Here is a 12783-nt window from a genome sequence, read left to right as displayed (position 1 = left end):
GGTACAAGAAGGTTGCTCTAAAACAAAAAAAATTATAATCTAACATAAGGGCAATTTACCATAGAAACACGCAACTGTAAACAAAAACTTTTTTTTTTTTTTCCAATTACATGCGACTTAAATCTTAACTAAGATCCTTGATTTTCTGACAATGCCAACAAGTGATAAATGAGATCCTATCATTTTCATTTAGCTTTCACAGGTGAAAAAGATATTCACTTGCCACAAAAAGATATTCAATGAGATGCTATCATTTTGATTTAGCTTATGGGTATTTGATGAATATGCTAATAGGCCATTAATCACCTTTAATTTATGCCAGGTATGGACCCACATCGAGCAGGACCCTCTATAGGGACTGTCTTGACGAGGCAACCTATGCATCGTTCAAGTTTGCTTTGGGATACTCCTTTGGCAGGCGAGGTATGCACTTGTGTCCAAAATTGTAGTCAATATATGTAGTAGAAAGATTTTGGGCATTTATGTTTGAAGTGTAATTATTACGTGGTTAGTGAATGCTATTATTAATACTAAGCTGCTTTGTTTGCAGGAAGTGCCAGGTGTTCTGACTTGTCGTCACCGAGATAAAGGTCTGTTTGATGGTGGGTTAGATCCACGGATTGCCACTTATATCACAGATGCAGAGTTAGATGGGCTAATTCGGGTCCCACATATGGACCTTGACCATGCACTAATCACGGCCTTAGTGGAGAGATGTCAGCCAGAGACGCACTCATTCAACTTGCCCCACGGTGAGATGACCATCACGCTACAAGACATAGAGGTCATCATGGGGGTACCTGTACATGGCTTGCCGGTGGTAGGATTTACCCATATGGACAACTGGCGTGACTTTTGCATCGAATTGCTAGGTACCCCCCCTCCACCGGACAGACCAGTTGGTACAAAAAAGAACACTGCAGTGTTGGAAGGGCCGAGGATAAAAGCCAAATGGTTGGAGGAGTAGTTTCGCAACCCTCTTCCTGCTAACGCCACTAAGGTGCGTGTGCAACAGTATGCTCGGTTTTACATACTCCAAATGTTGGGTAGTATACTATTTATGAACAAGTCTGGCGAACGGCTCTCAATCATGTATCTACAATTTTTCAATCCAATCAGCAATGGAAAGAATTATAGTTGGAGTAGTGCAACACTAAGTTGGCTATATAGACACCTCTATAAGGCATCAGAGAAGACAGCCAAGCAAATTGGTGGTGCACTGCTATTAGTGCAGTTGTGGGCATGGGTGAGGTTTCCACAAATATGTCCTGTGATGAGGCATCCACACCAGGCACTGCCCCAGGTCCACTTGCTGTCAGGTATGTAGGATCTTCAACTTAGTTATCGTTTTACATTTCCGCATTAATTTTTTTCGCATGGGAATTATGTAAGTAACTAATATGAAGGTTATGTCTGTGTTGTTTGGTAAATGGAAAGGGGCTAAGATAACAACTGATCATCCAATGCATGTCCTACGCGCCTATCGTGTGTCGCTTGCTTCGCTCCGGCTAAATCATGTATCGTGCCTTACAAGTGGGAACCACTTTGGCATGTATTGGTCACATTCGTTACACATTTTTTACACATTCGTTACACATATATTGTTAATATGGTTGTTTGCATTTGTTGGATCATTGTAGATTGTCTGGGAGCCATATAGAGATTATTTGGGTTCCCTGCCTGTATATTGTATAGCAGGCCAACACATATGGAGGTCCATCATGCCGCTCATACATTTTTGGGTGGTTGAAGGCCATCACCCCGAACGTGTTCTTCGACAGTTTGGGATGAAGCAAGGCGTACCGGACAATGTCGATACTTAAATTGAACTTCACAAGATAACACTCCAAGGCAAGCACGAAAAGAACTGGGTTCAAGAACATGCCACTCATATTGCTAGATGGGCTGCGCATGCCACAATTGCTGAAGCACCGCCCTTTCATGGGGTAATGAGCTACAATGACGAGTATATGGTGTGGTATCGTCCCATCACTGTTCGGCATATTACAAAAGAGACCTCATACTAGGACACTTTGGTAAGTTTACAAAGACTACTCTGTTATAAATGTACCTCGCTTCGCATAGTTTAGTTCCAAATCCTAACACTACTCTTGTATACTTGTGACAGGTTGAATCACAGTTGAGGATTATGGCGAAGTTCGAACCAGGGTCTGAGATCTACACCGACTGTATGAATGCCTTGCAATCTGTTGAAGAGATCAGTCGATTGACCTTGGACGATGCACGCACTGTGGGCAACGCAAGTGAACCGGTTGTAGGGCGTGGTCGGCAAGCAGGTGGACGTCAAGGGCATGGAGGTCGTCAATCTAGTCAGCGTCATACATCTAGTCGGCGTCCCACAACTGCTCGCCGTCACACATCGGGTGGGCGTCACACACCCGTGCATGACCACACAATGGAGGAGGCAAGTCAAACATCAGATGAGATGTGTTTGGAAACTGGTTATGACATGGGCTCCATGGCACATGATGATGCGGGTCCATCCCATACGTTTGCCCAGACATGTCGGTCCCTATCCATGGTTCGCGATGATACCTGCCCACCTACATCCTCTCCCCCACCGACTACCAGCACTATCCCTGCAGATGTATGTGGTAGAGATGAGATGAGATTCATGCCCACCCCTGGGCTACCCACCCCTGGTGCCATCCAAACAGAGATACCCACCCCCCCACCAGAGGCTTCACATAGTGAGGATCGGCCGCGAAGGCCGCAACGGACACGGACACATCCTCCTGACTGTGGGACTGAACATGGTACTCCCCCTCTTATACCAATTACATATACATCTCTTTATGGTTAAATGATTTGAATATTAGTATTTGCTTGTGTTCTTTTCAGGCAAGGTGAGACCAGTCAAGGAACCAGTGAGGAGAAGAAAACGAGGATGATTATTTGCGTATGTACAATTTTGGGACTAAGGCTTTGGAACTTATTTGCGTATGTAAAATTTTTTAAAGTCTCATTTTTCTAGGGTACAACCATCATTTAACCAACTTTCAGCAAATGAGTGATAAAAAAACCTGCATCCAATCCAAATGCACACTAAGTTTTGTATAAAAACTTGTTTTACTTTTAGCTGCTTTGGTTCTAGTTAAAAATGGATTCCTGTATTTTGTTATGTGTGTATGTGTTAAGGCCGAGTTTCGAGAAAAATTGGGAAGATAGAATAGAATCCAACTTTTGATGTGTCAGGTCAAAAATGAAAAATATATTTTTGTGGATTTTTTTTTCTATTAAGCGGATAGAAACTGAAGGTACTGAGCATCACCTAGTGCACAGTTTTAGTTTGCTATCTTGACTTACTAACACATGAATGCACCAATGACAATGAGCTTTGGCTCAAATGGCACTTCCTCCTCCCATAAGAATATGGGAAGGGTGAGATCGTGGTTCAAACCGAATTGGGTGTGTCCATTACTTACCAATTAAAAAAAAGCTTACTAACACATGAATGCTATCGACAAAACAAGAAAACATGAAGTATGCATGACTATATGTTTTTTACATTCTCCCCCCCCCCCCCTTTTCTTTAACTGTCGTGAAGTAATTGAAGTAAGTTGATAACATATCTACTTATTTATTTTATATTTGGGACAAATGCAGGCTCATGCAAGCCAAGAAAGTTCAGGCAGAAGGAAAACTAGCAAGTATTTTGTTACTGACAAACAAAAGCCAAAAGATGAAAAGGAGACACAGGAACTTCCAACAAAACGAAAGTGTCAAAAGCATAATGATGAATCAGTTAAACCCCCACCTGCTAAAAAAGTTCACATAGTTGATGATGATGATGACTTTATCTTGTCTAGTTCTAGGAAGAATTCAGTTGATGTGACTCCTAGGAAGAAGTTGAAGAGTGGGTCGGGTAGGGGAATTGCACAGAAACCTGTAGACATTGAAGAAGGTGATGAGGATGATGATAAAGATATTGATATTCATCTTAAGTCTGGTGGAATAGGTTCATCAGCAGAACCAGCTAGTGGAAGAGGCCGAGGTAGTGGATGGGGTGGATTTATGAACTTTGGAGAAAGGAAAGATCCTCCACATAAAGGAGAAAAGGTGAAAAATATTGAAAATTTACAGATTGATCAATTGGACGGGGTTGTACCATTCTCAATGTTAATTTTGAATCTTGTTTTGTGTCTTAGGAAGTCCCTGAGGGCGCTCCTAATTGTTTAGCTGGTTTAACTTTTGTAATTAGTGGAACACTTGACAGGTACTTTTGTTCATCTTTGTTTTGATGTAATCATGTTTATCTTTAATGGAATTAAACATGAAAAAAAAATCCTATATTTATGTGTCCATCAAAAAAATATGTGGTCTAGACCACAGTTTGCTGAAAGATTTAAAAAAAATGATTGTTGATCTGTGAATGTCATAATTCTTTGGCAATTATTGTCTCAGCTGTGATGCTGGCCTAATTGTGGGATTACTTTCATCTATTGCAAATGTACTTACAAAAAAATCCATTGCAAAATGTCTTTACAATTGTCATATACCTTTTGCATTGTATGGGCTTGAGAGTGTATATTAAAGTTTGACTGATTTTTCAGCCTGGAGCGTGAAGAAGCTGAAGATTTGATTAAACACCATGGTGGTCGTGTCACTGGATCCATCAGCAAGAAAACGGTTTTCCCATTACTTTTTTATTGAATGTGCTTGGATTGATATGACCATCAGCATATGATTAACATCTTCTGTTTGCAGAATTATCTTTTATGTGATGAAGATATTGGGGGTCGGAAATCCTCTAAAGCTAAAGAGCTAGGGTTTGTAATCTGTGACCCATACATGCGATTTCTTTTGAGTTCTTTATTTGTTATATTCTAACACCTCTAGCTTCATATATATCTTTATATAGTACTGCCTTTCTCACTGAGGATGGATTGTTTGATATGATCCGTGCATCAAATCCTGCAAAAGCACCTGTACAAGAAGAATCTAAGAGCCCAGTAGTGGATAAGGTTGCACCTCTTCCAAAGGAAAGCCCATGGAAAATAGAAGCAAAGGGTATGTCCCAAATTAATATGTGCACTTGTTTTTAATCATTTTGTTATTAGTTGAATATCTCAATGGCTTTTGGTTTTGGGTTATTCTATGGGTCTGTATTCCTTTTCCCTCTTTTTAAATTTTATTTCAAATATGTGGTTTTGCTCAAAGGGTCTGCTACTGGTTTTGACCTTGGCCCTTTAATTATGGGACCTTGTCTCTATCTGTTGTGGCCTTGCTAGGTGTTCATAATGTGTTATCTTCAAATATCTGTTGTTTTGCTTTGTTTTGTAGCTGAATTGTTTTTTATTTGAGAATTTTCAATATTGGGATATTGTATGTAATGGATGAGAAAATTTAGGGTTCTAATTCTGAGGATCTATGAACACCCACTGCTCAAGCAAAGAAGTAAGAACAATTGTTATTTTGCGGGTGCAAAAGGTTGGTGTGCACCATGGTTTGCACCCTGCAGAAGTTTTTTAATGCCACTCCCCTGTATGTATGTCAGTTGAGATTTGTGTGCACTTCTTTGTCCTCCCCTGAATCAAGCATAATGCATATAACCAATGGTGTCCTCCCCTGAGATTTGTGGAACTTTCTTTGTTTGAATAGGTGGCTACAAAGGGGATAGAACCAATGGTTTCCACTTCTATTACTCCACAAAAAGAGAATGGAGGGTAATGTTTTGGCTCCACACTATTTTCCATTGCATACTGCTGTGTAATCATGTATTGTAGTTTATTTTGGCTTAAATCCATGTGATACTTGAATTTTAACATTGTTTGGTTCTATATGTTTACTATCACTATGTCCTAGTTTGGACATATGTTGTGGTGTTTGGACATATGTTGTGTTTATACTAGTCCACTGAGTTCTGCATGGAATATGAATTGGCGGTCTAATAAAGAATTAAGAATGCAATTAGTCAATTACCAAAATTAGAAGGAAGCTTGGACTTAGAGAATATATTCTGTTCAGTTGCAACTTCACAATCCTGTCGATTGCCACCTTGGGAAGGAAGGCCAGGCATGTGCCTTAAAATTAGAAGTTTCTGTATCCTGCAATGAGATGATACAGTGTTTCTATTTAGTAAATAGAGAAGGGAAATAATTAGAAATTAAAACATATAAAAAATAATTAGAACCTATATGTTGCTCTATATAACTGCAGCCGGGTATATTGTAAAGGGTTGCAATGAAATGCGCATGAAGTTTCATATGCTCTTGCTTTATTTGTAATATTAGTTGTAGAAGCAGCACCTTTTAGAAACTTTGTTCATATGGAAGCCCTAAAATTAGCGGCAAATTTTGATTCTATCAAAACTTTTTGTTATCTAATTGACTAACACATACTTTTTCCTCACAGGGATCCGATGCTTTTTCACAATCTGGTCTCTATTCCAATCACCAAGACATTGGACCATGCTATTCTGTGAGTTATTCCTATTACTCCTTTTTCTTTTCCCCTTTTAGAATCCCATAACTACATTATGATCTGTCTTGTCCTTTAATCAAGTTCCACTTTTATTTCATTTCTTCCGTAAAAAGCCATTAATTTATTTAAAATTTAAAATGTCTATAGAATTTAAAGGTTAAAAAGTATTTATTATTCCACTAGTCAAAAAAATAAAAAAAGCTATTGACATTAATCGCAGGGAGTTTTGTTGGGACTGTCAAACACGGCTGGAGTGCTTGCTGGTGTGTTTGGTACAGCTGCAACCGGTTACATACTTCAACGAGGTAAACAAACCATACATCCACTACAAGAGAAAAAGTATGAACTTCTGCTATACTGGTGCCATTTCCATCAGGATTTTCATCATTTGTGAGGTCCACATGGTCCCAAAGGGGCACTCTTGATGACAGTGGTGCTAGTACAGAAGGAGCAAAGGAAACAATTTGCCACCTGAAATTTGTTTTTCTTATGAACTCTTTGTTTCAGCTCACTATTCTTTCCAACTCTTTTTTCTGTAGGTTCTTGGGATGATGTATTCAAGGTGGCTGTTGTGTTGTACATCATAGGCACGCTGGTCTGGAACTTGTTTTCAACTGGAGAAAAAATTCTTGAATAGAAAAAAGTGAGAATGGCAAGGAAAGATGCAATGGGCATAACTATTGAGATCGATCAAATTATAAAGAGATGGAAGAAATATAAAAACCCAAGCATTAGCAACACATGCAAGGGCAAAACCCTGCTGGGCAATCGAAGCTTAAGATGCTTCCATTCAAGTTTTTATACCAATTTGCGAGGCCCTTAATTTGCTCCAACATCTTTTGGTTTTGACTTCGAAACCCTTTTTACAGGTTCCATTTTCTTTCATTTCATTTACATGGTATAAGGCAGAGAATTTACGGGTAATTTGCACCCACAAACCAAGTACATTTCATTAAAGGGGACCTACTATAACGACTCAAAATCTTCGTGGATGAATCTACATCGTTCTTATTGTATGCCTCCAAAGAACAGCAATATTATCTCTACTTTCTATTTTGTTAGAGATCTGAGACATTTTAGTTTCCTTTGCATTCATAGTGCTACCTCCTTTTAGTAGTTTCTTACTTTCTTTGCATATATAAGGCTAGAAATTGTGTCATATTCCTATTTGGATTTGATTTTTGTTATTGGGTTTTCTTGGTGTGGAAGGAAAGTTTTTTTTTTCTTGGTATGGAAGGAAAATTCGTTTTTGAATAAGAATTGGAGCTTCAGAAGTAGGTGTTGTTGCAAAGGTTTAGAAATAGGTATTGTTGCAAAGGATTGGTGGTTTTGGTCCAAAGGTCCTCCCATATAAGAAAAGAGAAGATTCTTACAAGAAAAGAGAAGATTCTTAGAGAATATGGATTGGATTTTTCCTAAGAATAGATTTAATGTTTGTTTATTTTTGTGTGAGAGTTGTCATTTAAAATTTGGGGTTATTTTCATTTTGGCACGTCATGTTTGATTTTGTTTTCATATTGGTCCTATAGTCCCTTTTTGTTAGGAAATTGATCATTAAATGCAAGATAAGAGTAGGCTATTAAGACACACTACTCATTTAAGTCCATATCTATTAAAAATTTGACTAAGTATTGTCAATTAAGATACGTTACTCATTTAACAGAATCCTTTCACTTCTTACTTCAATTATCTTCCATGACAAGTGATTTTTCTTACATGGATTTTTATATTCACATCATTTTAGGCAAAAGGAATTGTGTGACAAAGAAGATTGCAAGATATGTGATAATCTTGATGTGGATTAGCCATGCATATGTTAGTTTTATTTTTGAAATCGCTTTTTGCATTCTAGATGTTCCTTTCGATGCTTTTTTTTAAAGATGAATGAGAAATATATTTATAAACTACTAAAAACTAAAAAACAACGTACAGTTACTATCTCAACTCACAAACCAAAAGAACTCCTAGTCCTAGTAAAGAGCAGCTATACAATTGCATGTCATAGTAAAGGACAAAAAACACACATAAGGAAGAGGTAGCCTTTGTAAAACCACCCTACCTGCAACCAAAATCTAAACAAACCCCATTTAAGAAATGCACTGCAAAATCTTCAAGCTGAAACTCCAAGTATTGCAATGATTCTGTTCGAGAGAGAGCCAACCCAAATTGATACTCGAGTTTCATGGACTTGGGTACTGTGTTAACAGTACCCGAGTCCGCGAAGCTTGAGTATCAAATGGCATGATACACTGAATAAATCGCGACCAACCCAGATTAGTACCTGAGTTTAGTGGACTCAGGTACCACACTATACGGTACTCGAGTTCATGAAACTCGAGTACTAAGCTCATTTTTTAAATCCAAAATGCCACGGTGGAACTAGAAAATCCGGTACTCGAGCTCACCAAGCTCGAGTACCGGAAAAAGTGGTACATCACCAATTATTTTCGAAACAGTGTTTTTTGCCTAAATTTTTTTTGAATAGGTGGTATTGGGCCGATTTGCCCTTTTAAATGGTATATTGTTATTGAAAGTGACAATTCATGGCCCATGATCAATTTTCTTGTGCTTTTGGGCCAGGAAACATCTTGGAGTAAGCTTTATTATGAAATCTATTTCTATTAAAGCTTTTATATAATTTGGGCTTGTTTGAGCTGATCCAATATTTTGGTGGCCATATGGTATCTTTCTAGCTTCTTTTGGGCTTTCAACCCAAGTTCTTCTTGTTGGTCACTTTAGGTTGTGAACTTGTGAGGGATGGGGTGTCTGGGCAATCACTGTTTCATTGTTCCTGTGCTTTTAGCCTCTCGAGTCTCGAGTTGTATTGAGTATTTTATTTAGTAGGTTAGGTGTCCTAAATGGATTTAATGATTTATTAATTTCTTTGTCCAGTCCAGGGGACAGTATCTCTTGATTTTGCTGAGCGTGGAAGGATTATATGCTGTGAGAGACACACGTAGTTATCAAAACATGAATTATATTGTAAATTGATTTTTAATTTTTTTGTATTATGTATCGTATCATATTATGTATCATAAATACACAAATATTTAATAAAATTTACGTATAAAAATTTATAAATATACATATAAAAATGGTATATTCATTATAAATTATGAATATATTCAACTAATGACTAATTTATTCATCACTTATGTAATAATATTTAACAAGCTAACTAAATAAATCAAACTAGCATATATTCATAATATACAAATTCAAATTACTTAAATTCAAAAGTAATAATATATTACAAATGACCCAAAAATAATAATTTATTTTTATTATATTCATCAAGTTGCCTAATCAACCCCATTTAAGTCAACGCTATCATCAAGTTTATAATTTTACAAATTTATTTCTTCATTAAAATTTTCTTCATCGTCATTCATCATTAACATTTACTATCTCTTCTTGTTCTTTTTATTTTAATAATTTTCTATAATTTTTTTTGGCATTCTAGCTTCTTGGGCTTATAACAATAACGATAAAAATAAAATAAATTTAAAATAAATTTTTAAATATTAAAGTGAAAGGTACTATGTAGTCCAATTGTAGTAAATGTTGGAAAAACTTATGAATATGTTATTTTAGTAGGTTAAATTAAGTAAACTAATAATTTTTAACAAGTCTAACAAATTGTTTTAGATTCAAATAAAAGTACAAATTTTAACAAAAGATCTCATTTTAAAGAATTTGTCTATGTATCGTACGATACATATGATTTTATAATACGATATGATTTATATGATACGCACATTATATCGTACGATTCATGAACACTTACGATATGCCGATACGATACGAAACTTTTTACACATGATACGATACATATCGCATATCGTACGATACTGATAAATATGCCCACTGTATGTAGCAAAAACAAAAGATAATTATTGCTGGTCGTCGTGAGCAAGTTCTATATTATTTGTTAATGTATTTTAGGGATTTTTTTTTTTGATATTCTGTACTTTTAGGGATTAGGGACAACATGCCCTAGAACATGATTATAGAACAATTTTGTGACATCTTGGTTATGGTCCTAGGGATGTGCATGAGTCGGTTTGGGCTGAGTTTGTAGTGTTTTTCAACCTACCCAACCTACAACAGCTTGAAAGACCAATCCAACCTGTAGTGATTGGACTAAGTTGAATTTAATCAATGCAATTAATACAATTGGGCCTAATAGTTTAATTTCATCAAATCTAAGCCTCAAAATACCAAAATAAATGAAACCAACAACCCAAACTTTTTTTTTTTTTTTGGTAAATTACAAAATTGGTCTCTGTCCTTTATGCCATATCTCAATTTGGTCCATAATATTTTGGTATTATGGCAAAATGGTCCTGACTATTAAGTGATAGATAGAAAATATTGACATGGCTAACAATCAAAATAAAATATTAATTTTTATGCTACATGACTTCCACATAAGCTTCCACGTGTCATTAATTATAAATATCAACATTTTCTAATTTACTATAACGCTCTTTGTCTCCCTCTCTCTCTCTCTCTCTCTCTCTCTCTCTCTCTCTCTCTCTCTCTCTCTCTCTCTCTCTCTCTCTCTCTCTCTCTCTCTCTCTCTCTCTCTCAGACTCCATGACAGAAACTTTTCGAGCTCCTTCAGTTAGGCCAATCAATTGAATACAAATTGGAGTAAAATAAAAGTTTTTTGTAAGATTCTTTTAAGAAGGAAATAAGTTAAGGAAACAAATACAATCACCTTAGAATCGAATACCCACTTGAGATCAATATTGTAAAAGATTCTTTAAAAAAATTAATATTGTAAAACTAGACCCAAACTAGCAAACAATGTAAACAAGACTAAAATCCAAAATAAAACAAGTACAAACACAAATCTTTAAAAATTGGAATGATTATACAAAGAAAAAAAAAAAGAGAGAAATTGTTAGACCAACCAGAGCTATAAGGTGATGCTCCAAATGCTTCCGTACATTTTCACCGGAAAGTTTGTATGAAAGTATTGTCTCTCTCTGACTCTCTCATTCTCACTGTTTCCCTTAAAACCAGACTGACCCGCCATTACACAAGGCACTGGGCAATAGCCATGATCATAAAATGAAAATCAAAGAAAATTATCAAACCTATTACATCACTAGAGGTACTGGTAGCATTGTTTTCATCGCACAGAACATTGTTCATTGTGCTGTGAATCATTGCATGCACTTCGATTTTCATTTGGTGAAGGAATATCTTTGATGGGTTTTTCGTGTTCGGTCATGGTCTTAATCAAGGAAAGCCTATGCTAGGCTGAGACTTTTGGCGTTTGATCTCATGGAATTCAGAGGTGTGGGTGATGGGGTCACTATGAACACAGAGGCCATTGAGGATTTTTAAAAAAAAAAATTTCTTTTTAACGTTGACATGGCAGTACACATGGAATGAAAATAATATTTTATTTTTACTGTTAGTCATGTCAGCATTTTCTATCTATCACTTAACAGTTGTGACCATTTTGACACAATACCAAAAGGTTATGAACCAATTTGACACAATTAAAAAATTAAAGACCAAATTAAGCTATAGCGTAAAAGATAAAGATTAACTTTGTAATTTACCTGCTTGTTTTTTTTTTTGAGAGAACAACCCAAATTATTAATAGCGTTAATCAAATCAAGTTACCCTAGTATTATGGTGGGAGTTTTTTTTGTTTTACTAAAATATCATTAGCTTCATCTAGTCTATATATATATATATATATATATATATATATATATATATATATATATATATATATATATATATATAACTGAAACTTTTGAAACTCTTACAATTTTCTACGTTAACACAATATTTAAATAAAATTATTTTTGTTTAGTCCAAACTTAACAAGGAGTGAAATTCTATCTCTTTAACAAGTCCAATTTAAACTCAAATTCATCATTATCATTTTTTTTAAACAAACGTGTTCTTTCCTCACTAAATTACTTATCATCAATCCATAACATGATCACACTGAAATGAAAACAAAAGACACATTAATTCTCGGTGAGACTCCAAAACCCAGTCCAACTCTAATACATATTTATAAGTGGTGCAAGTGTTGAATAATACTTGATTGCTGATTTTTACAAATCGGTGCATTCGGCAAAATGCATATATTTATAAGTGGTGCAAGTGTTGAATAATGCTTGATTGCTGATTTTTCAACCTTCAATGATAGCGTACAGTTCTAAATCTTGCAATCAAGTTTAGATATTTGTTTACCATGACCTGATTGTATTAATATTGTTATATGATAAAAATTTCTGTGATTATAAAGCAATAATTCAATTTTTTGATCATTGATTTGTGCCCTTTGTTATAGATTTAGTTTTG

At 35.8% G+C, this 12783-nt stretch overlaps 1 protein-coding gene across 1 annotated transcript; it reads left to right on the top strand.

Moving 5' to 3' along the window:
- The first annotated feature begins 324 nt into the window (after positions 1–324).
- LOC142606502 (serine/threonine-protein phosphatase 7 long form homolog) lies at positions 325–967 on the top strand. Its single transcript, XM_075777840.1, has 2 exons — positions 325–423; positions 551–967. The coding sequence occupies exons 1-2, from the start codon at positions 325–327 to the stop codon at positions 965–967; spliced, it is 516 nt and encodes a 171-aa protein (XP_075633955.1).
- Positions 968–12783: the final 11816 nt, after the last annotated feature.

This window comes from Castanea sativa, chromosome 8 (assembly GCF_040712315.1).
Source record: "Castanea sativa cultivar Marrone di Chiusa Pesio chromosome 8, ASM4071231v1".
NCBI lineage: Eukaryota > Viridiplantae > Streptophyta > Magnoliopsida > Fagales > Fagaceae > Castanea > Castanea sativa.
This window is presented reverse-complemented; position numbering and strand designations above follow the sequence as displayed.

What these genes read in the sequence shown, in the direction of transcription:
- LOC142606502 (XM_075777840.1), top strand. Translation starts at nt 325, where the DNA reads ATGGACCCACATCGAGCAGGACCCTCTATAGGGACTGTCTTGACGAGG. An exon ending in ATACTCCTTTGGCAGGCGAG is followed by an intron (nt 424 to 550) that starts GTATGCACTTGT and finishes CTTTGTTTGCAG; the next exon opens with GAAGTGCCAGGTGTTCTGAC.